The sequence below is a fragment of the Oncorhynchus mykiss genome, chromosome 23 (genome assembly GCF_013265735.2).
Source record: "Oncorhynchus mykiss isolate Arlee chromosome 23, USDA_OmykA_1.1, whole genome shotgun sequence".
Classification (NCBI taxonomy): Eukaryota; Metazoa; Chordata; class Actinopteri; order Salmoniformes; family Salmonidae; genus Oncorhynchus; species Oncorhynchus mykiss.
In genome coordinates this window covers 15,419,933-15,440,575 of record NC_048587.1, presented here as the reverse complement: position 1 = coordinate 15,440,575, position 20,643 = coordinate 15,419,933, and the positions used below count along the sequence as shown (strand labels likewise).

The 20,643-nt window shown below is 41.6% G+C and overlaps 1 protein-coding gene across 3 annotated transcripts in view; it reads left to right on the top strand.

Annotated features, from left to right (window-relative positions):
* The first annotated feature begins 10,608 nt into the window (after nucleotides 1-10,608).
* LOC110502317 (inositol polyphosphate-5-phosphatase A) overlaps nucleotides 10,609-20,643 on the top strand; it is a 192,336-nt gene continuing 182,301 nt past the window's right edge. Inside the window, exon 1 of one of the 3 annotated variants that reach the window (XM_021580259.2) lies at nucleotides 10,609-11,078. In XM_021580259.2, coding sequence (XP_021435934.1) covers nucleotides 11,007-11,078 — 72 coding nt within the window. In that variant the 5' untranslated portion in view covers nucleotides 10,609-11,006. The remainder of the gene's footprint in view (nucleotides 11,079-20,643) is intronic. The other 2 variants (XM_036960462.1, XM_021580257.2) reach the window with 2 other exon arrangements.

Sequence of the window (20,643 nt, the reverse complement as noted above, 5' to 3'; positions counted from 1 at the left end):
GTCTTAAAGCAATGATGGACTGTCGTTTCTCTTTGCTTATTTGAGCTGTTCTTGCCATAATATGAACTTGGTCTTTTACCAAATTGGGCTATCTTCTGTATACCACCCCTACAACCCAACTGATTGGTTCAAACACATGAAGAAGGAAATAAATTGTCACAAATGAACTTTTAACAAGGCACACCTGTTAATTGAAATGCATTCCAGGTGTACCTCATGATGATGGTTGAGAGAATGCCAAGAGTGTACAAAGCTGTCATCAAGGCAAAGGGTGGCTACTTTGAAGAATCTAAAATATGTTTTTATTTGTTTAACACTTTTCTGGTAACTACATGATTCCATATGTGTTATTCAATAGTTTTGATGTCTTCACTAATTATTCTACAATGTAGAACATTTTAAAAATAAAGATAAACACTTGATTGAGTAGTCCAAACTTTTGACTGGTACTGTACATGTTTCAAGAAGACCACCATAGTCCCGGTGCCCAAGAAAGTGAAGGAAACCTGCCTAAATGACTACCGCCCTATAGCACTCACGTCGGTAGCCATGAAGGGCTTTGAAAGGCTAGTCATGGCTCCCATCAACACCATCATCCAGGAAACCCCAGACCCACTCCAATTCGCATACCAACACAGAAAACGCAATATCAATCGCACTCCACACTGGTCTTTTCCCACCTGGGCAAAAGGATGTGAGAATGCTGTTCATTGACTACAGCTCAGCGTTCAACACCATAGTGCCCACAAAGCTCATCACTAAGCTAAGGACCTTGGGACTAAACACCTCCCTCTGCAACTGGATCCTGGACTTCCTGACGGGCCACCCACAGGTGGTAAGGGTAAGCAACATCACATCTCCCTCTACGTGAGCAAGACAAAGGAGATAATCGTGGACTACAGAAAAAGGAGGGCCGAACACGCCCCCATTCACATCGACGGGGCTGTAGTGGAGCGGGCCGAGAGTTCCTTGGTGTCCACATCACCAACAAACAATCATGGTCCAAACAGACCAAGAAAGTCGTGAAGAGAGCACGACAATGCCTTTTTCCCCTCAGAACACTGAAAAGATCCTCAAAAAGATCTACAGCTGCACCATCGAGAGCATCCTTACCGGTTGCATCACCGCCTGGTATGGCAACTGCTTGGCATCCGACTGTAAGGCACTACATAGGGTGGTGCGTACGGCCCAGTACTAAACGGAGGCCAAGCTTCCTGCCATCCAGGACCTATATTCTAGGCAGTGTCAGAGGAAGGCCCAAAAAAATGTCAAAGACTTCAGTCACCAAAGTCATAGACTGTTCTCTAGCTACCGCACGGCAAGTCGTGCCGGAGCTTTAAGTCTAGGTCCAAAAGGCTCCTTAACAGCTTCTACCCCCAAGCCATAAGACTGCTGAAAAATTAATCAAATGGCCACCCGGACTGTTTGTATTGACAATCCCTCCCCCCTTTGTTTTTACACTGCTGCTACTCGCCATTTATTATCTATGCACAGTTACTTTACCCCTACCTACATGTACAAATTACCTCAACTAACCTGTACCCCCACACATTGACTTGGTACTGGTACCCTCTGACAATAGTTTAATTATTGTTATTTTATTGTGTTGCTTTTTTAACTTTATTTTATTTAGTAAATATTTTCTTTACTTTATTTCCTTAAAACTGCATTGTTGGTTAAGTAATCATTTCACGGTAAGGTATACATACACCTGTTGATTGATTTGCCCTCTCTCACTGAAGCCACGGAAGTTCAAGTCCGACCGCGGTACTGCAGGAATTGTTAGCAGGAAACAGGGGCTGTTTCAAACTCATTAAAAAATACCTGATAAAGTAGGATGGCTAACATTCGATGTCTCCGGATGCGTTGTCTTCTAGCCAAGATATGAAATGCAATCATAATTGACTGTAGCGCATATAGCACACACAACAGTTCCATGATCACTGAAAACACAACCGTGGGATGAATGAGCCACAACTTTCCGGGCAAGAGCGGTCCATTTCAAATGAATTAATTCTTCCCTCGCCCTGCAAATGTAAACTCGTCAGACGTCATGATACATCATCAGAAGTGTTCACTTAATTTGAGGGCTGAGGGGAGAGGGTGTGTCTTTTAAGTGTTTGGAATCCAGACAGGATCCCCCATTATAATTAATGGAAAAATGTCAATCTTCGTGGTCAATCCTCATGAAAAAAACAAATCAATGAGAAGACAATCATGGTACTAATAATTGCTTCTAATACACCAGATGTATGTCCTTGAACCGATGATGTTTTTATCGCACACAGAAGAAGTTATAAGGATACATTTAGTTGCTAATGGCAGCCTGCAGTACTCTGGTCAGCCTTCAATTTTTTTTTTTTTTTTTTTTATTTCACCTTTATTTAACCAGGTAGGCTAGTTGAGAACAAGTTCTCATTTGCAACTGCGACCTGGCCAAGATAAAGCATAGCAGTATGAGCAGACAACACAGAGTTACACATGGAGTAAACAATTAACAAGTCAATAACACAGTAGAAAACAAAGGGGGAGTCTATATACAATGTGTGCAAAAGGCATGAGGTAGGCGAATAATTACAATTTTGCAGATTAACACTGGAGTGATAGATGATCAGATGGTCATGTACAGGTAGAGATATTGGTGTGCAAAAGAGCAGAAAAGTAAATAAATAAAAACAGTATGGGGATGAGGTAGGTGAAAATGGGTGGGCTATTTACCAATAGACTATGTACAGCTGCAGCGATCGGTTAGCTGCTCAGATAGCTGATGTTTGAAGTTGGTGAGGGAGATAAAAGTCTCCAACTTCAGCGATTTTTGCAATTCGTTCCAGTCACAGGCAGCAGAGTACTGGAACGAAAGGCGGCCAAATGAGGTGTTGGCTTTAGGGATGATCAGTGAGATACACCTGCTGGAGCGCGTGCTACGGATGGGTGTTGCCATCGTGACCAGTGAGCTGAGATAAGGCGGAGCTTTACCTAGCATGGACTTGTAGATGACCTGGAGCCAGTGGGTCTGGCGACGAATATGTAGCGAGGGCCAGCCGACTAGAGCATACAAGTCGCAGTGGTGGGTGGTATAAGGTGCTTTAGTGACAAAACGGATGGCACTGTGATAGACTGCATCCAGTTTGCTGAGTAGAGTGTTGGAAGCCATTTTGTAGATGACATCGCCGAAGTCGAGGATCGGTAGGATAGTCAGTTTTACTAGGGTAAGCTTGGCGGCGTGAGTGAAGGAGGCTTTGTTGCGGAATAGAAAGCCGACTCTTGATTTGATTTTCGATTGGAGATGTTTGATATGAGTCTGGAAGGAGAGTTTGCAGTCTAGCCAGACACCTAGGTACTTATAGATGTCCACATATTCTAGGTCGGAACCGTCCAGGGTGGTGATGCTAGGCGGGCATGCGGGTGCAGGCAGCGATCGGTTGAAAAGCATGCATTTGGTTTTACTAGCGTTTAAGAGCAGTCGGAGGCCACGGAAGGAGTGTTGTATGGCATTGAAGCTTGTTTGGAGGTTAGATAGCACAGTGTCCAATGATGGGCCGAAAGTATATAGAATGGTGTCGTCTGCGTAGAGGTGGATCAGGGAATCGCCCGCAGCAAGAGCAACATCATTGATGTATACAGAGAAAAGAGTCGGCCCGAGAATTGAACCCTGTGGCACCCCCATAGAGACTGCCAGAGGACCGGACAACAGGCCCTCCGATTTGACACACTGAACTCTGTCTGAGAAGTAGTTGGTGAACCAGGCGAGGCAGTCATTTGAGAAACCAAGGCTGTTGACTCTGCCAATAAGAATGTGGTGATTGACAGAGTTGAAAGCTTTGGCCAGGTCGATGATTATCGTGGATTTATCGGTGGTGACAGTGTTTCCTAGCCTCAGTGCAGTGGGCATCTGGGTGCTCTTATTCTCCATGGACTTTACAGTGTCCCAGAACTTTTTTGAGTTTGTGCTACAGGATGCAAATTTCTGTTTGAAAAAGCTAGCCTTTGCTTTCCTAACTGCCTGTGTATATTGGTTCCCAACTTCCCTGAAAAGTTGCATATCGCGGGGGCCATTCAGTGCCAATGCAGAACGCCACAGGATGTTTTTGTGCTGGTCAAGGGCAGTCAGGTCTGGAGTGAACCAAGGGCTATATCTGTTCCTGGTTCTACATTTTTTGAATGGGGCATGCTTAATTAAGATTGTGAGGAAAGCACTTTTAAAGAATAACCAGGCATCCTCTACTGTTGGAATGAGGTCAATATCCTTCCAGGATACCCGGGCCAGGTCGATTAGAAAGGCCTGTTCGCTGAAGTATTTTAGGGAGCGTTTGACAGTGATGAGGGGTGGTGGTTTGACCACAGACCCATTACAGACCCAGGCAATGAGGCAGTGATCGCTGAGAGGTGTATTTGGAGGGCAGGTTGGTTATGATGATATCTATGAGAGTGCCCGTGTTTACGGATTTGGTGTTGTACCTGGTAGGTTCATTGATCATTTGTGTGAGATTGAGGGCATCAAGCATAGATTGTAGGATGACCAGAGTGTTAAGCATGTCCCAGCTCAGGTCACCTAATAGCACGAGCTCTGAATATAGATGGGGGGCAATTAATTCACATATGGTGTCCAGGGCACAGCTGGGGGCAGAAGGTGGTCTATAGCAAGCGGCAACGGTGAGAGACTTGTTTCTGGAAAGGTAGAAGGTAGAAAAGTAGAAGCTCAAATTGTTTGGCTACAGACCTGGATAGTAAGACAGAACTCTGCAGCCTAACTCTGCCCCCTTTGGCAGTTCTATCTTGTCAGAAAATGTTATATTTAGGGATGATAATTTCAGAGTTTTTGGATATCTTCCTAAACCAGGATTCAGACACGGCTAGGACATCCGGGTTGGCAGAGTGTGCTAAAGCAGTGAATAAAACAAACTTAGGGAGGAGGATTCTAATGTTAACATGCATGAAACCAAGGCTTTCACAGTTACAGAAGTCAACAAATGAGAGCGCCTGGGGAATGGGAGTGGAGCTAGGCACTGCAGCACCTGGATTAACCTCCACATCACCAGAGGAACAAAGGATGAGTAGGATAAGGGTACGGCTAAAGGCTATAAGAACTGGTCGTCTAGTACGTTCGGAACAGAGTGTAAAAGGAGCAGGTTTCTGGGCACGGTAGAATAGATTCAAGGCATAATGTACAGACAAAGGTATGGTGAATACAGTGGAGGTAAACCTATGTATTGAGTGACGATGAGAGAGATATTGTCTCTAGAAACATCATTTAAACCAGGTGAGGTCACCGCATGTGTGGGAGTTGGAACTAAAGGGTTAGCTAAGGCGTATTGAGCTGGGCTAGAGGCTCTACATCGAAATAAGGCAATAATCACTAACCAAAACAGCAATGGACAAGGCATATTGACATTAGGGAGAGGCATGCGTAGCCGAGTGATCATAGGGGTTCAGTGAGTAGCTCAGCGGGTGATTCAGACAGCTAGCGGGCCGTGGCTAGCAAGCTAGCAGAAGGGCCTTAGAGGGATATCACGACGGAAGAAGTCTGTTGTAGCCCCCTTGTGCTGTTACGTCGGCAGACCAGTCGTGATGGATCAGCAGGGCTCCGTGTGGTAAAAGGGTCCAGGCCAATTGACAAAATAGGTATAGTGGCCAAAGAATTGGTCCGATGGGCCTCTTCACCTAACAGTCCGATAATCTCTAGACAGCTAGCAGGCTAGCAAATGGGCATTCAGGGAACGTCGTGACGGAGGACCCATTTGAAAAACCCCCTCTGGCATATTACGTCAGTAGTCCAGTTGTGATGGATCGGCGATGCTCCGTGTCGGCAGTAAAAGGCGTCCAGGCCAATTGGCAAAATAGGTATTGTAGCCCAAGGAGTGGCTGACGGACCTCTTCGGCTAGCCGGGAGATGGGCCTAGCAAAGGCTAGCTCTAGGCTAATTAGTTCTTTGCTATCGGGACAGAGACGTTAGCCAGGAGTGGCCACTCGGATAGCAACTAGCTAGCTGCGATGTTCCAGGTGAGAAAGTTCAGAGCTTGTGGTAGGAATTCAGAGATATGGAGAAAAATAAGTCAGATTTGCTCTGGTTTGAATCGCGCTGTGCAGACTGGCAAGAGTTGTCCGGGCTAAAGGTTAGCTGATGACTGCTAGCAGTGGCTAGCTGACTACTAGCTAGTAGCTAGTTAGCTGGCTAGCTTCTGTTGGAGGTTCCGGTTAAAAGGTAAAGAAAATAGCAGATCCATACCACATTGGGTAAGGCGGATTGCAGGAGAGTATGTTGAAGTTGAGGTTAAGAAAAATATAAACAAATATATATACATGGGACATGGCAAGACGAAGACAAAGACGTCTGACTGCTACGCCATCTTGGAAACATCACGCCCTAAACCCTCAGCCCTTAGAATGACGTTTTACATCGTCACATCCGAGTGTATATTAAATGTCCCTTGCCCAAGCGAGGGAGAGCGATGATCGGAGAGGCAACGTCCTTGGTGGAAATCTTCAAGTTGAGCTTAAAAACAACCAACCTAAAGCTATTAATGTACCAAGTAAGCTAACGTATCTAGCTAGCACTCCTGACAGGTAGCTAGCTACAGTTACCCATAGCTGGCTAGCTAGTTTTATAGTTTGGTAATTTATTCCAATGCATTTCAGAATTGCTACAAATATATTTATGTATCTATCTAACGTTTTATAGGCTCCTCACTACGAGACTAAGCCAATTTGCCAACGCTAAAATCAATGTATATACAATACCGTTCAAAAGTTTGGGGTCACTTAGAAATGTCCTTGTTTTTGAACGAAAAGCAATTTTTTTGTCCATTAAAATAACATCAAATTGATCAGAAATACAGTGTAGGCATTGTTAATGTTGTAAATGACTATTGTAGCTGGAAACGGCAAATGTTTATGGAATATCAACATACAGAGTTCCATTATCAGCAACCATCACTCCTGTGTTTCAATGGCACTTTGTGTTAGCTAATCCAAGTTTATAATTTTAAAAGGCTAATTGATCATTAGAAACCCCTTTTGCAATTATGTTAACACAGCTCAAAACTGTTGTCCTGATTAAAGAAGCAATGAAACTAGCCTTCTTTAGACTCGTTGAGTATCTGGAGCAACAGCATTTGTGGGTTTGATTACAGGCTCAAAATGGCCAGAAACAAAGCACTTTCTTCTGAAACTCGTCAGTCTATTCTTGTTCTGAGAAATGAAGGCTATTCCATGTAAGAAATTGCCAGGAAACTGAAGATCTCGTACAACGCTGTGTACTACTCCCTTCACAGAACAGCACAAACTTGCTCTAACCAGAATAGAAAGAGGAGTGGGAGTCCCCAGTGCACAACTGAGTAAGAGGACAAGTACATTAGAGTGTTTAGTTTGAGAAACAGATGCCTCACAAGTCCTCAGCTGGCAGCTTCCTTAAATAGTACCCGCAAAAACACAAGTCTCAACGTCAACAGTGAAGAGGCAACTCCGGGATGCTGGCCTTCTAGGCAGAGTTGCAAAGAAAAAGCCATATCTCAGACTGGCCAATAAAAATAAATGATTAAGATGGGCAAAAGAACACAGACACTGGACAGAGGAACTCTGCCTAGAAGGCCAGCAACCTACAGTTGAAGTCGGAAGTTTACATAAACTTAGGTTGGAGTCATTAAAACTCCTTTTTCCACCACTCCAAAAATGTCTTGTTAACAAACTATAGTTTTGGCAAGTCGGTTAGGAAATCTACTGTGTGCATGACACAAGTAAGTTTTACAATTGTTTACAGACAGATTATTTCACTTATAATTCACTGTATCACAATTCCAGTGAGTCAGAAGTTTACATACACTAAGTTGACTGTGCCTTTAAACAACTTGGAAAATTCCAGTAAATGATGTCATGGTTTTAGAATCTTCTTATAGGCTAATTGACATAATTTGAGTCAATTGGAGGTGTACCTGTGGATGTATTTCAAGGCCTACCTTCAAACTCAGTGCCTCTTTGCTTGACATCATGGGAAAATCAGCCGAAGAACACCATCCCAACCGTGAATCACGGGGGTGGCAGCATCATGTTGTGGGGGTGCGTTGCTGCAGGAAGGACTGGTGTACTTTACAATATAGATGGAATCATGAGGAGGAAATTTATATGGATATATTGAAGCAACATCTCAAGACATCAGTCAAGAAGTTAAAGCTCGGTCGCAAATGGGTCTTCCAAATGGACAATGACCCCAAGCATACTTCCAATATTGTGGCAAAATGGCTAAAGGACAACAAAATCAAGGTATTGGAGTGGCCATCACAAAGCCCTGACCTCAATCCTATAGAACATTTGTGGGCAGAACTGAAAATGTGTCGGCGAGCAAGGAGGCCTACAAACCTGACTCAGTTACACCAGCTCTGTCAGGAGGAATGGGCCAAAATTCACCCAACTTATTGTGGGAAGCTTGTGGAAGGTTTCCTGAAACATTTGACCCAAGTTAAACAATTTAAAGGCAATGCTACCAAATACTAATTGAGTGTATGTAAACTTCTGACCCACTGGGAATGTGATGAAAGAAATAAAAGCTGGAATAAATCATTCTCTCTATTATTATTCTGACATTTCACATTCTTAAAATAAAGTGGTAATCCTAACTGACCTAAGACAGGGAATTTTTACTAGGATTAAATGTCAGGAATTGTGAAAAGCTGAGTTTAAATGTAATTGGCTAAGGTGTATGTAAACGTCCAACTTCAACTGTATGTAGATATGCCTTTAAAAATCAGCCATTTACAGCTACAATAGTCATTTACAACATTAACAATATCGACACAGTATTTCTGATCAATTTAATGTTATTTTAGTGGACAATTTATTTATTTTTCTTTCAAAAACAAGGACATTTCTAAGTGACCCCAATATTTGTTTAGCAAGCTAGCTTCATACTTTTTTCTGACATGCTGAAATTGCAGCCTTGTTGATTACATTTGACACTTCACACCCACCAGAGTTTACATGTGACAACAGTTTGCATTGAATTGTGGGTAATATCAACCCCGCAAGTGACCAAAGTTGTTCAATCACTCCCGCGATTTCTAAATTCAGGGCCGAGGGAGCAACGTTAGTGAATTGGACTTCCACTTAAGATGGCAATCAAACTTCATCCGGTTTCGACGGGGATTCCCTCGAGGGAAAGTGGATAGCGCAAGAGCTGAGGGGGTGTTTGGACTGCAGCCACTCAATGAGAAGCAGCACTGAGCTAGCCTGCAACGTCACTTCCTGGATTAGCTCCATCTGTGCGAGTTCTGTCTCCATTAGACACCCTCTGGACAGTTTTAATTTGGCTTCAATGTGCTATTGAGTCTTCACCTAAAAATGAATGGTGTCATGTGATCAGTGGCTTTGTCCATTCATATACAGTCATTGACACACACACACACTGCCAGACACAGCTGTTGACGCTGAACAATTTATGGTGATAATCTTCTTGCTCTCTTCACAAAATCTCAATGAGCCATGTATCCTTCCCCACTATCCCACAACCCCCAAAGTTGGAAACACTCCAAAACATTAAGGAACTTCCACCGTGTCCCCGTTTGCTTATCTCCCCTCCCCGTTGGATCATGCCTCCACCATCTTGTCATCTCCTCACAAAATATGACCCTCTCTGATTGGTTCTTGTATGTTCTCATGTATCTAACCTCTTGCCAGCAGAGAACTATTTGAGCGAAGAGGCCAATTTGTGACCTCACTTGTTCCTCCAGACCATTAGGGGAGGTAATGGCGTGTAACAGGAAAGTCTTATTGGACTACAGCAAATCACTTTTATGTCATGGGCCATTTAGTAAGATGAAGGTTGCAAGGCCTTCACAAACTTGTTGTCTTTTAGGTACATTTTGAATGAGCATTGAGAAACCATCTTAAAACTGAATGACGATTAGAGATAAAAAGGCCTCTAACCACTTTGATAACTTTTGAAGAAAAGAAAAAAAGTCAGGTGGGCCCCACCAAATTCATACAATGAAATGGCATGGGAGGCACTGGTCTCTTAAAGAGGTAAACGTTTCTATTTCCCAGCTTGTAGATGTAGTTATGATGGTAGCCTATATACGCTACTCAATGCTATCTAGGCATATATGTAAATTGGAAAACAAACAATGTATCTATTATCAGGTCAACAATAACTACTGGTTTAGAAAAGAACATTAAAGATAGTGTAATCTGCAATAAAAATGTATGTAAGCCATTCATATATCCTACACTGAATCAAGCACACTGCAGCTGCAACACCAATTGCTTGCAATTTCTAACAACCCCGTTTTTAGGTAAGTTGTTGACTATAGTGCTTTCATCTTGCTAATAAGCTTACCAGCAGAGTTTTCTATCATGTAGTTTCTGTGTCACTACAGCAGGTCAGTAATAACATGTCTATGTTGTCTTTGTTATGATTGTCATGACAGAAGCTTCATACATAGGGCATTAAATTGTTTAGGTAGGACAGTTATATTCTTCCCATTTTAGGTGAATTGATTTTATTGAGCAACAACAAGTCAAGTGGCCTATGCAAGAGCTCTGAAAGGCAATCTCTTGCTCGGCGTGTCTAGTGGTGCGTTGCCCTTTTAAAAAAGCTCCATCTTTCCATTCGCTTGGTGACGTCAGGACAGTGAAGGACTCTAGCCTATCCTCTCTAAACAATCAAGGCAATGGTCCTGACTGAGTCGCGGCTTACGAGTGAGACTTTTTCACCTCAAAAGCCAGGGAAAAACACTCCACGTTGAAATGAACCAGAGGCCAGCAGTCGCTATGGATTAAAACGGAAACTTTTACGATGGCTGTTAATGTGAAAAAGTAGGCAAAACATCAGCAGACCTTCAGCAAGCAACTAGATGCACGAGCCTTGCTAGTATGAGCGAGCAGAGCGGTCACAAACCTGGCTGCAGTATTTTCCTCTGTATTTTAACCGAATCAGCCTCCTTAAACCTTTAACGACTTGTGTTACTTTAAATTCTAAAACAGTCAAAGTCCGGCACACTTTTGATTCTGAAAGAGTTATGGCGGGGAAGGTGACAGCAGGCTCGGGAATACTGCTCGTGACAGCCAACGTTGGATCGCTCTTTGAAGATGTGAGTTGCTGCGCCTGCGACAGCTTGAAACATGGTGTCTGCTGCACTATTTCTTTGTAACTAATGTGAATGTTGTCCTCATTTGTTGGTTACAATGTATTCAACAATGCCGCTTTCAATTTGTCTTCCCTGGGCCCTCGATATGTCAGGTAGTCTTTATTATAGCGTCGTAAGTAACCTACCTTACTTTACGTATGAGCACAACCACAGCGTGGGCCTCTTTAGCCATCAAGATTGATCATGTTTGTAGCCTATATCATTGCAGTAACAGTGATTTGGGGAAACCACGATTTGTTCATTCTGTCTTGCAGCTTGCTGTAAAATGGTAGAAGTAGTCTACCATCATGGCCTAGACTACTTGAAAACATTATTGTGACATAGCTAAGGAGTGGAGGCGGAGATTTAGCGTGCCTGTTTTGACTTTCACCTAGGGGCTTTAAATTCTCATAGAAGTCCACTATTTTGTAAAAAAATAATATATATATATATATATATATATATATATATATATATATATATATATATATATATATATATATATATATATTTATTTTAATACAGATATAGGTCTGTTTTTTGTTGTAAATGTTTCTCCATAGATAATACATTTTTCTCATGCATTCAGATGGGCAACATATACATTGCCTTCAGAAAGTATTCACACCCATTTTTAGTTTTTCCAAATTGTTACAGCCTGAATTAAAAATGTATTAAATTGATATTTTGTGTCACTGGTCTACACACAATAACCCATAATGTCAAATGATGAAGTTTTTAGAAGTGTTCACAAATGAATTAAATGAAAAGCTGAGATGTCTTGGGTCAATAACTATTCAACCCCTTTTGTTAAGACAAACCTAAATACCTTCAGGAGTAAAATTGTGCTTAACAAATCACATAAGTGTGCAATAATAGTATCTAACATTAGTTTTTTAATGACTACCTCATCTGTAGCCCACACATATAATGTATCTATAAGGTTCTTCAGTCGAGCAGTGATTTTAAAACACAGGTTTAACCACAAAGACCAGGGAGGTTTTCCAATACCTTGCAAAAAGGGCACCTATTGGTAGATGGGTAAAACTAATTAAAGCATTGAATATCCCTTTTAGCATGGTGAAGTTGTTATTAATTACACTTTGGATGGTGTATCAATACACCCAGTCACTACAAAGATACAGGCATCCTTCCTAACTCGGTTGCCGGCGAAGAAGGAAACCGCTCGGGGATTTCACCATGAGGCCAATAGTGACTTTGAAATAGTTTAATGTCTGTGATAGGAGAGACCTGAAAATAGATCAACAACATTATAGTTACTCCACAATAAAAATATTCCAACATATGCATCCCGTTTGCAAAAAATGTGGCAAAGAAATGAACTTGAATACAAAGCGTTATGTTTGGGGCAAATCCAACACATCGCAGAGTACCACTTCATAGGACTAGTTTATACTTGTTCAGTCTGCTTTCCAACAGACACTGGGAGACAAAAATCACATTTCAGCAGTAATAACCTAAAACACAAGGAAAAATATACACTGGAGTAAGTTACCAAGAAGACATTGAATGTTCCTGAGTTTTGAATTAAATCGTCTTGAAAATCTTTAAAAAGACTTGAAAATGGCTGTCTAGCAATGATCAACAACCAGCTTGAAGAATTAAAAAAATGAATAAAGTGCAAATATTGTACAATCCAGGTGTGCAGAGCTCTTGGACTTACCCAGAAAGATTCACAGCTGTAATTGCTGCCAAAGGAGATTCTAACATATTGACTCAGGGGTGTGAATACTTATGTAAATTACATTTCTGTGTTTCATTTTCAATACATTTGCAAAAATGTATTTTTCTCTCAAATGTTGTGCATAAATTTGTTTACATCCTTGTTAGTGAGCATTTTGTCTTTGCCAAGTTAATCCATCTGACAGGTGTGGCATATCAAGAAGCTAAATAAACAGAATGATCATTACACAGGTGCACAAATGTGCAGTTTTGTCCCACAACAAACACAATGCCACATAAGTCTCATGTTTTGAGGGAGTATGCAGGAATGTTCAACAGAGCTGTTGCCAAAGATTTAATGTTAATTTCTCTACCATAAGCCGCCTCCAACATCGTTTTTGAGAATACAACCGCAGACCACGTGTAACTGCGCCAACCCAGGACCTCCATATCAGGGTTCTTCACCTGCAGAATTGTTTGAGACCAGCCACCCAGACAGCTGATGAAACAGTGGGTTTGCAGAACCAAATAGTTTATGACAGTTTGAGTGCCCCAGGGTGGGGTTATGGTATGGGCAGGCATAAGCTATGGACAATGAACACACACATTATCAAGGACATTTTGAATGCACAGAGATACTGTGACGAGATCCTGAGGCCCATTGACGTGCCATTCATGCGCCGCCATCACCTCCTGTTTCAACATAACGCATGGCCCCATGTCGCAAGGCCCATGTCGCAAGGATCTGTAAAATATTTGGAAGCTGATAATGTCCCAGTTCTTCCATGGCCTGCATACTCACCAGACATGTCACCCGTTGAACATGTTTGGGATGCTCTGGATCAATGTGTACGACAGCGTGTTCCAGTTCAAGCCTATATCCAGCAACTTTGCACAGCCGTTGAAGAGGAGTGGGACAACATTCGACAGGCCACAATCAACAGCCTGATCAACTCTATGCGAGGGAGATGTGTTGTGCTGCATGAGTAAAATTGCCACACCAGATACTGACTGGTTTTCTGTGCCACGCCTCTACTTTCTTATAATTTTTTGAAGGAATCTGACCAACGGATGCATAGCTGTATTCTCAGTCATGGGAAATCCATAGATTACAGCCTAATGCATTTATTTACTTTGACTGATTTCAATATATGAAATTGTTGCATTTTACATTTGTTGTTCATTTTTACATTTCTTCCATTTTGAATTCCGGCTGTAACACCACAAAATGTGGAATATGTCAAGGGCTATGAATACTTTCTGAAGGCACTGTATCTGCTATTCTGTTTCTGTCCAGTGAGTAGGATTTGGAATCCTTTTCTTGACAGGTATAGCCTGCAGTCAAATCATAGTAAAGATGTACAAAGTGAAACCGACATGTTGTTGGAGTAGACTGTAGATTATTTGAATTCGAGTTTTGTTGAAGTTTCTCATGCTGTGTTCAATAAACCGGTTTCTACCCTAGTTCCCTTCTAATAGCTGCTGGTTCATCATTTTCACCACCATTTGATGATCATAGAGGCATATTTGGCAAACGACTTGTTGTTATGGTCTTTGCTTCGGCTGCTCCTACAACTTCAGCATCCAATATAATCTTTGATAACACTTTTTACATTTACCATGTTCTTATTACTGTGTATTTCCTTTAAGTAAATTGCAATAACTATGGAGTACCCTAAGTGCAGTGCAATGACAATTGGATGGGTTGGAACAGAATTGCAAAGTAAGCCCAGTTAGGAATAAGAGCTGTATTTAAAAAAAATCTACTGGCATAATTACTGTGTTAATACTGACCTTTTTATATGAGCGCTACATCTCCAAACACCTTGTATCACTTTCAGTGTTGTGTCAACATTTTTAAGAGCCTCTCTCCCTCTAAGGGTTTTTTCACTCTGGCTATTATTAGACTGCCTGTCATGACTGCTGAGTTATGGGTGACTTATGGATACTAGGCTATTGTTTTTAGAACATACTTTTAATGTGAGCCATAATGTACATTCAACTAGTAAACACTGGGCATGTTTTTAGTGGGCGTGCAGTTGTGTGCAGTGACATGGAAACGTTAAATGTTTTTCCAGACTCCAGACGTTGAATTTGGGCATTTGGATGGACTCTTTGACTGTAAGTTGTTCGTGTTGTTTAAAAAAAAATGACACACATGAAACAAATACAGGCTTTGTGTTGAGATCACAAGTTATGGTGTTTTGTGACCTATTTGACAGAATCGTAACATTAGGGGATCAGCTGATGTTAAGGCGGTACTGGTGTCAAACGCGCACTCTTTCGAAATTTAGACTTATAAAATCCAGCGCTCTGCTTTTTTCCAACCCTGGTGACAGGATTGGTAATTTACCTGCCTTAGATCAGCTCGCTTGCGCTGAGGGGTGGAAATATTTGAGGTGTGTCCTTAATATGTGCCAATTTCAAGCAGCGCTACTGGTGATATTTAAGACACACCAAAAGCTTGTCTTAGCAGTAACGTAATTGGTTATGGCATAGATTTTTACCAGCGGAGGCGCACGGTAGCCTAATTGGTATTGTTTTATTAAAATAGGAAAATCAGCAAAACTGTCAAGACATTCCTCTTTTTTTTTTTTTTTCTTTATTGGACACTATTTTTGTCCATGCAGCTTCTGTGAAAAGTTTGGACTCAGTAGGCCTATGTACGATTCCCATTGAATGAAAGGTGTCGGTGACTGTAGGAAGTATGTTCAGGGACATCCAGTTATTGTTTTTCCTTGATCATTTTGTAAAATAATAGCATCTTACACTTTCATCTGTTGGACCTAACTGTCAAATCGCAGGAATTCCGATTGCTGTCCTTGGTGCTGAATCCGGCCCGGCCCGGGCCTAGTCTACACAAGAAAAGGAAAGTAGACCATCAATGTAGGGTGTTCCAGCAAGAGTGGACATCGAAATATTTCTTTATTGAGCATCGCTGTCTTGAAAGACTACAACTTGTCCCGACACTTCCAGACGAAGCATGCAGAGAAATATAGGAATATGTATTCTGAGCAGAGGGCAAGTGCATCGAAATAGTTGCTTTCTCAGTTGCAAAAGCAGCAAGGACTTTTCACAAAACTGCATTCAGCAAATCATGGAATTGCAAGAGGTAGCTATGTACTGTCCAATAAAATTGCTGAACATAGCAAACCATTCGCTAATTCATGAATGAATACTTAATTGACTCAAGAAACAAGAAAGAGCTGTTTGAAAATGTTTCCCTGTCAAGGCGATCAGTGACACGGCGTGTTGAAGACATCGCAGAGAATATGGAACAACCGTTGAAAGACAATGTAAAGGATTTCACATATTTCTCCTTGGCCCTGGATGAGAGCAGTGATGCACTTGACATGGCACAGTTGTTGATATTCTTACGAGGCATAACCCCAGAATTTAGAAATTACATAGGAGCTTGCTTCAGTGCAGTCAATGAAGAGCACAACCACAGGGAAAGATTTATTGGAGGAGGTTAATAAGAGTGTGGCAAGCTGGGACTGAGTTTTGAAAAGTTTATCCAGTGTGACCACTGATGGGTGCCCAAACTTGACAGGAAAAAACGTTGGCCTTTTGCAAAGGATGCAAGATCAAGTAGCTGAGCTGAACATGGATAGGAATGTTTTCCTGCATTGCATTATTGATCAGGAGGTGTTCTGTAAAGGTGTTCTGAAAATGAGCCATGTTGTGGATACAGTCACTAAAGTGGTGAACTTCATAAGAGCAAAATCTTTAAACCACAGGCAGTTTGTCTCACCTTTTGAAGAGACAGAGTTGGGTCATGTAGATCTCCCCATCTACACAAACGAGAGATGGCTGAGTTTCGGAAAGGTGCTTAAAAGGGTGTGTGACCTGGAGTCGGAGATTGGTGAGTTTTTACAAGTGAAAGGAAAATATGTGGATTCCCCTCAACAGCAAGATAAAGAATGGTTGGCCGATTTTTGCCTTCACCGTGGACATCTTGGCCTCATGAATGAACTGAATTCCAAACTACAAGGGCCTTTTTGCATATCAGATGTACAGCCTTGTCAAAGCCTTCAAGGGAAAATTACTGCTCCTGACCCGCCAAGTAGAAGCCAATTATCCCACACACCTTCTGACACTACTAGTCTGTTCCCTATCAGATGACCAGTGGGAGAAGTATACATCGCTTCTGTGTGTTCATTTTGAGGATTTCAAAGTGTTAGAAAATGACATGCTATTGGTTTCCTCTCCTTTCACCTTCAATGTGGATAACGCTCCCACTGACCTGCAACTTGAGCTTTTCCATCTTCAGTCTGATGCAGTGATTGTTTTGAATAGTTCTCCAATGTCACTGACAAGGTTTAATGCATCTCTCGATGAACAGAACAAAGATTAGGAGTCATGCTCCGATGTTTGTACTGTTTGGGTCAACCTTTGTATGTGAACAGACATTTTCAGTGATGAAATATAACAAGTCAAGGCACAGAATCTCTTACTGACTCACCTCTCAGCAGTCCTGCGCAAGGCGACATCAGAAACTATACCTGACTTCACTGCTCTAGTCAATGCCCATCAGAGGCTTCACTCCTCACACTGATTGAGTAGTTTAAATGTAATGTTGAGCTCTCTTTCTTGTGCTGAATGCAGTGTACTTTTCCCTCCGTGTAGTTCATTGCATGTTTAATAATGAAAATACCAATCAAAAGGAGAACATGGATGAGGTTAATTTCTGTGAATGTTAAATAAAAGTTAAATAGGTAGCATATCTGGATGTGATTTACAGTACATATATCTGCCAACACAGTCATACACATGATGTAGAATCCTGTAATATGATTCTGGCCCGCGATGGCTAGAATATATACTAATGTGGCCCTCCATGGAAAATAATTGCCCAGGCCTGGTGTAGATGTTGTTGAAAGACATTTGATTGGCTACATGTTTGTTATAACTAGGCCTATTGTAGGGTTAGTGTATACTTTTTAAAATAACTATATGGGCAATTCCACAGTAACGGAATTGCGCTGAGACTCAGATTTTTCACTTGAAATGTATGCCAAACAACCATTGATTTCAACGTTTAACAAACCATACAACTCTATGCACAAGAACTACATTAAACTATTTACGCAGATTTTTTTTTTTTACAAAGACACATTTGTTGGAGGAACTTTGCAGCTGCGAAGTTTGGTAACAGAATTTTGGTAAAATCTCTCAATTTGTGACCATGCTCCCAAAACTGTGTTAAAAATCTGCTCCGAATTAGGATTAAATATGTCTGCTGAAAGAATGGGATGTCGGCTATGACGTGACACCTTGAGTTAGAATTTTTTTACATTTTCGTTATTGTAAGTGAAGTGGATTTACTCTCAACAGAAATGCGGTAACAATTTCATCATGGGTCCCTGATCTGTACTACACAGAAATGCAACAATTATGGATATGAATGTCATTCTCTTCATGGTAATATATCCTAAATAGGTACAAAAGGTAGAAATATGTTATATCCTCCTTCGCATATTTGGGTATTCTTCTACACACTGGCTATTCTTTTAACGAGCTCCACAACCAAACAAGACCAAATTTGGTTGTACCGGACCAAATCTGAACCAATCATAGATGTCTGTTTCACAAGTTTGGACATAAAAAGAGTACAGTAAAGTTCAGTATAGGACTGGGGATTGTCAGGGACCTCACAATATGATATTATCAAAATACTTAGGTGCCGATACGATCTGTATTGCAGTTCTCACATTTCTATATGTATTGTGATTCGAGGGTCGAAACATATTGCTCACCATATGTCTGCTGCAGAGGAGCAAGAGAGCCATGAGAAAATTCATTTTGATCAGTCATGGAAATAAAAGTGCTGAAAACATATTGCCTACCTAATTTGAAAAGAAGGGAAAATACTGGTATTTTGGTTTAGGTGAAGGCCAACTAATGCATAATATTGCGATATTGTCAAAATGATACAATATGATATTGTCAAGATAATACCCCGACTTCTAACTGTATAAACCCCCCCCCATTTATAGTGTACTCAACTTTAGTATGATCTGTGTACTGTACTGAACTATACTCTAGCATGCTATATACTACTGTTCTTTACTGTACTCAACTGGGATCTACTGTACTGCAATGTACTGATCTGAACTATCATACATTTTCTTTACTGTGCTCTACAGTACTGTCCAAACTTGTGAAACATATGATTGGTTCAGATGATCTGGCCAAATTAAGGCCTGTCCAGACATCTGTGGTCCAGGTGTCTGTGCGTCTGTGGACTGACCAAATTTCAATGTCCACGGACGTCCGGTGCCGGTCAGTCCACAATGAGCAAGAGAATGGTTGCCTAAAGAAGTGTTAAACAAATCCAAATATATTTTAGATTCTTCAAAGTAGCCACCCTTTGCCTTGATGAAAGCTTTGCACACTCTTGGCATTCTCTCAACCAGCTTCACATGGAATGCTTTTCCAACAGTCTTGAAGGAGTTCCCACATGCTGAGCACTTGATGGCTGCTTTTCCTTCGCTCTGCGGTCCAACTCATCCCAAACCATCTCAATTTGGTTGAGGTCGGGATTGTGGAGGCCGGTTCATCTGATGCAGCAATCCATCACTCTCCTTCTTGGTCAAATAGCTCTTACACAGCCTGGAGGTGTGTTGGGTCATTGTCCAGCTGAAAAATTATAGTCCCGCTAAGCGCAAACCAGAAGGGATGGCGTATCACTGCAGAATGCTGTGGTAGCCATGCTGGTTAAGTGTGTCTTGAATTAAATAAATAAATCACAGACAGTGTTACCAGCAAAGCACCACCATAACATCAACTCCTCCATGCTTTACGGTGGGAAATACACATCTAGAGATTATCCGTTAAACCACACCGTGTCTCGCAAAGACGCGGTGGTTGGAACCAAAAATCTCCAATTTGGACTCCAGACCAAAGGACAAATTTCCACCGATCTAATGTCCATTGCCCGTGTTTCTTGGCCCAAGCAAGTCTCTTCTTCTTATTGGTGTCCTTTTAGTAGTGGGTTCTTTGCAGCAATGGACCATGAAGGCCTGATTCACGCAGTGTCCTCTGAACAGTTGATGTTGAGATTAGAGGTCGACCGATTTATGATTTTTCAACGCCGATACCGATTATTGGAGGACCGAAGAAAGTCAATACCGATTAATCGGCCTATTTATTTGTAATAATGACAATTGCAACCATACTGAATGAACACTTATTTTAACTTAATATTATCAATTTAGCCTCAAATAAATAATGAAATGTTCAATTTGGTTTAAATAATGCAAAAACAAAGTGTTGGAGAAGAAAGTAAAAGTGCAATATGTGCCATGTAAGAAAGCTAACACTTAAGTTCCTTGCTCAGAACATGAGAACATAGGAAAGCTGGTGGTTCCTTTTAACATGAGTCTTCAATATTCCCAGGTAAGAAGTTTTAGGTTGTAGTTATTATAGGAATTATAGGACTATTTCCCTCTATACCATTTGTATTTCATTAACCTTTGACTATTGGATGTTCTTATAGGCACTTTAGTATTGCCAGTGTAACAGTATAGCTTCCGCCCCTGTCCTCGCTTCTACCTGGGCAAGAACCAGGAACACAAAGACAACAGCCACCCTCGAAGCAGCGTTACCCATCGCTCCACAAAAGCCGCGGCCCGAACAACCACTCTAAGTTTCAGAGCGAGTGGCGTTTGAAACGCTATTAGCGCTCACCCCGCTAACTGGCTAGCCATTTCACATCGGTTACACCAGCCTAATCTCAGGAGTTGATAGGCTTGAAGTCATAAACAGCTTCTGGCAAACGCACGAAAGTGCTGTTTGAATGAATGCTTACGAGCCTGTTGCTGCCTACCATCGCTCAGTCAGA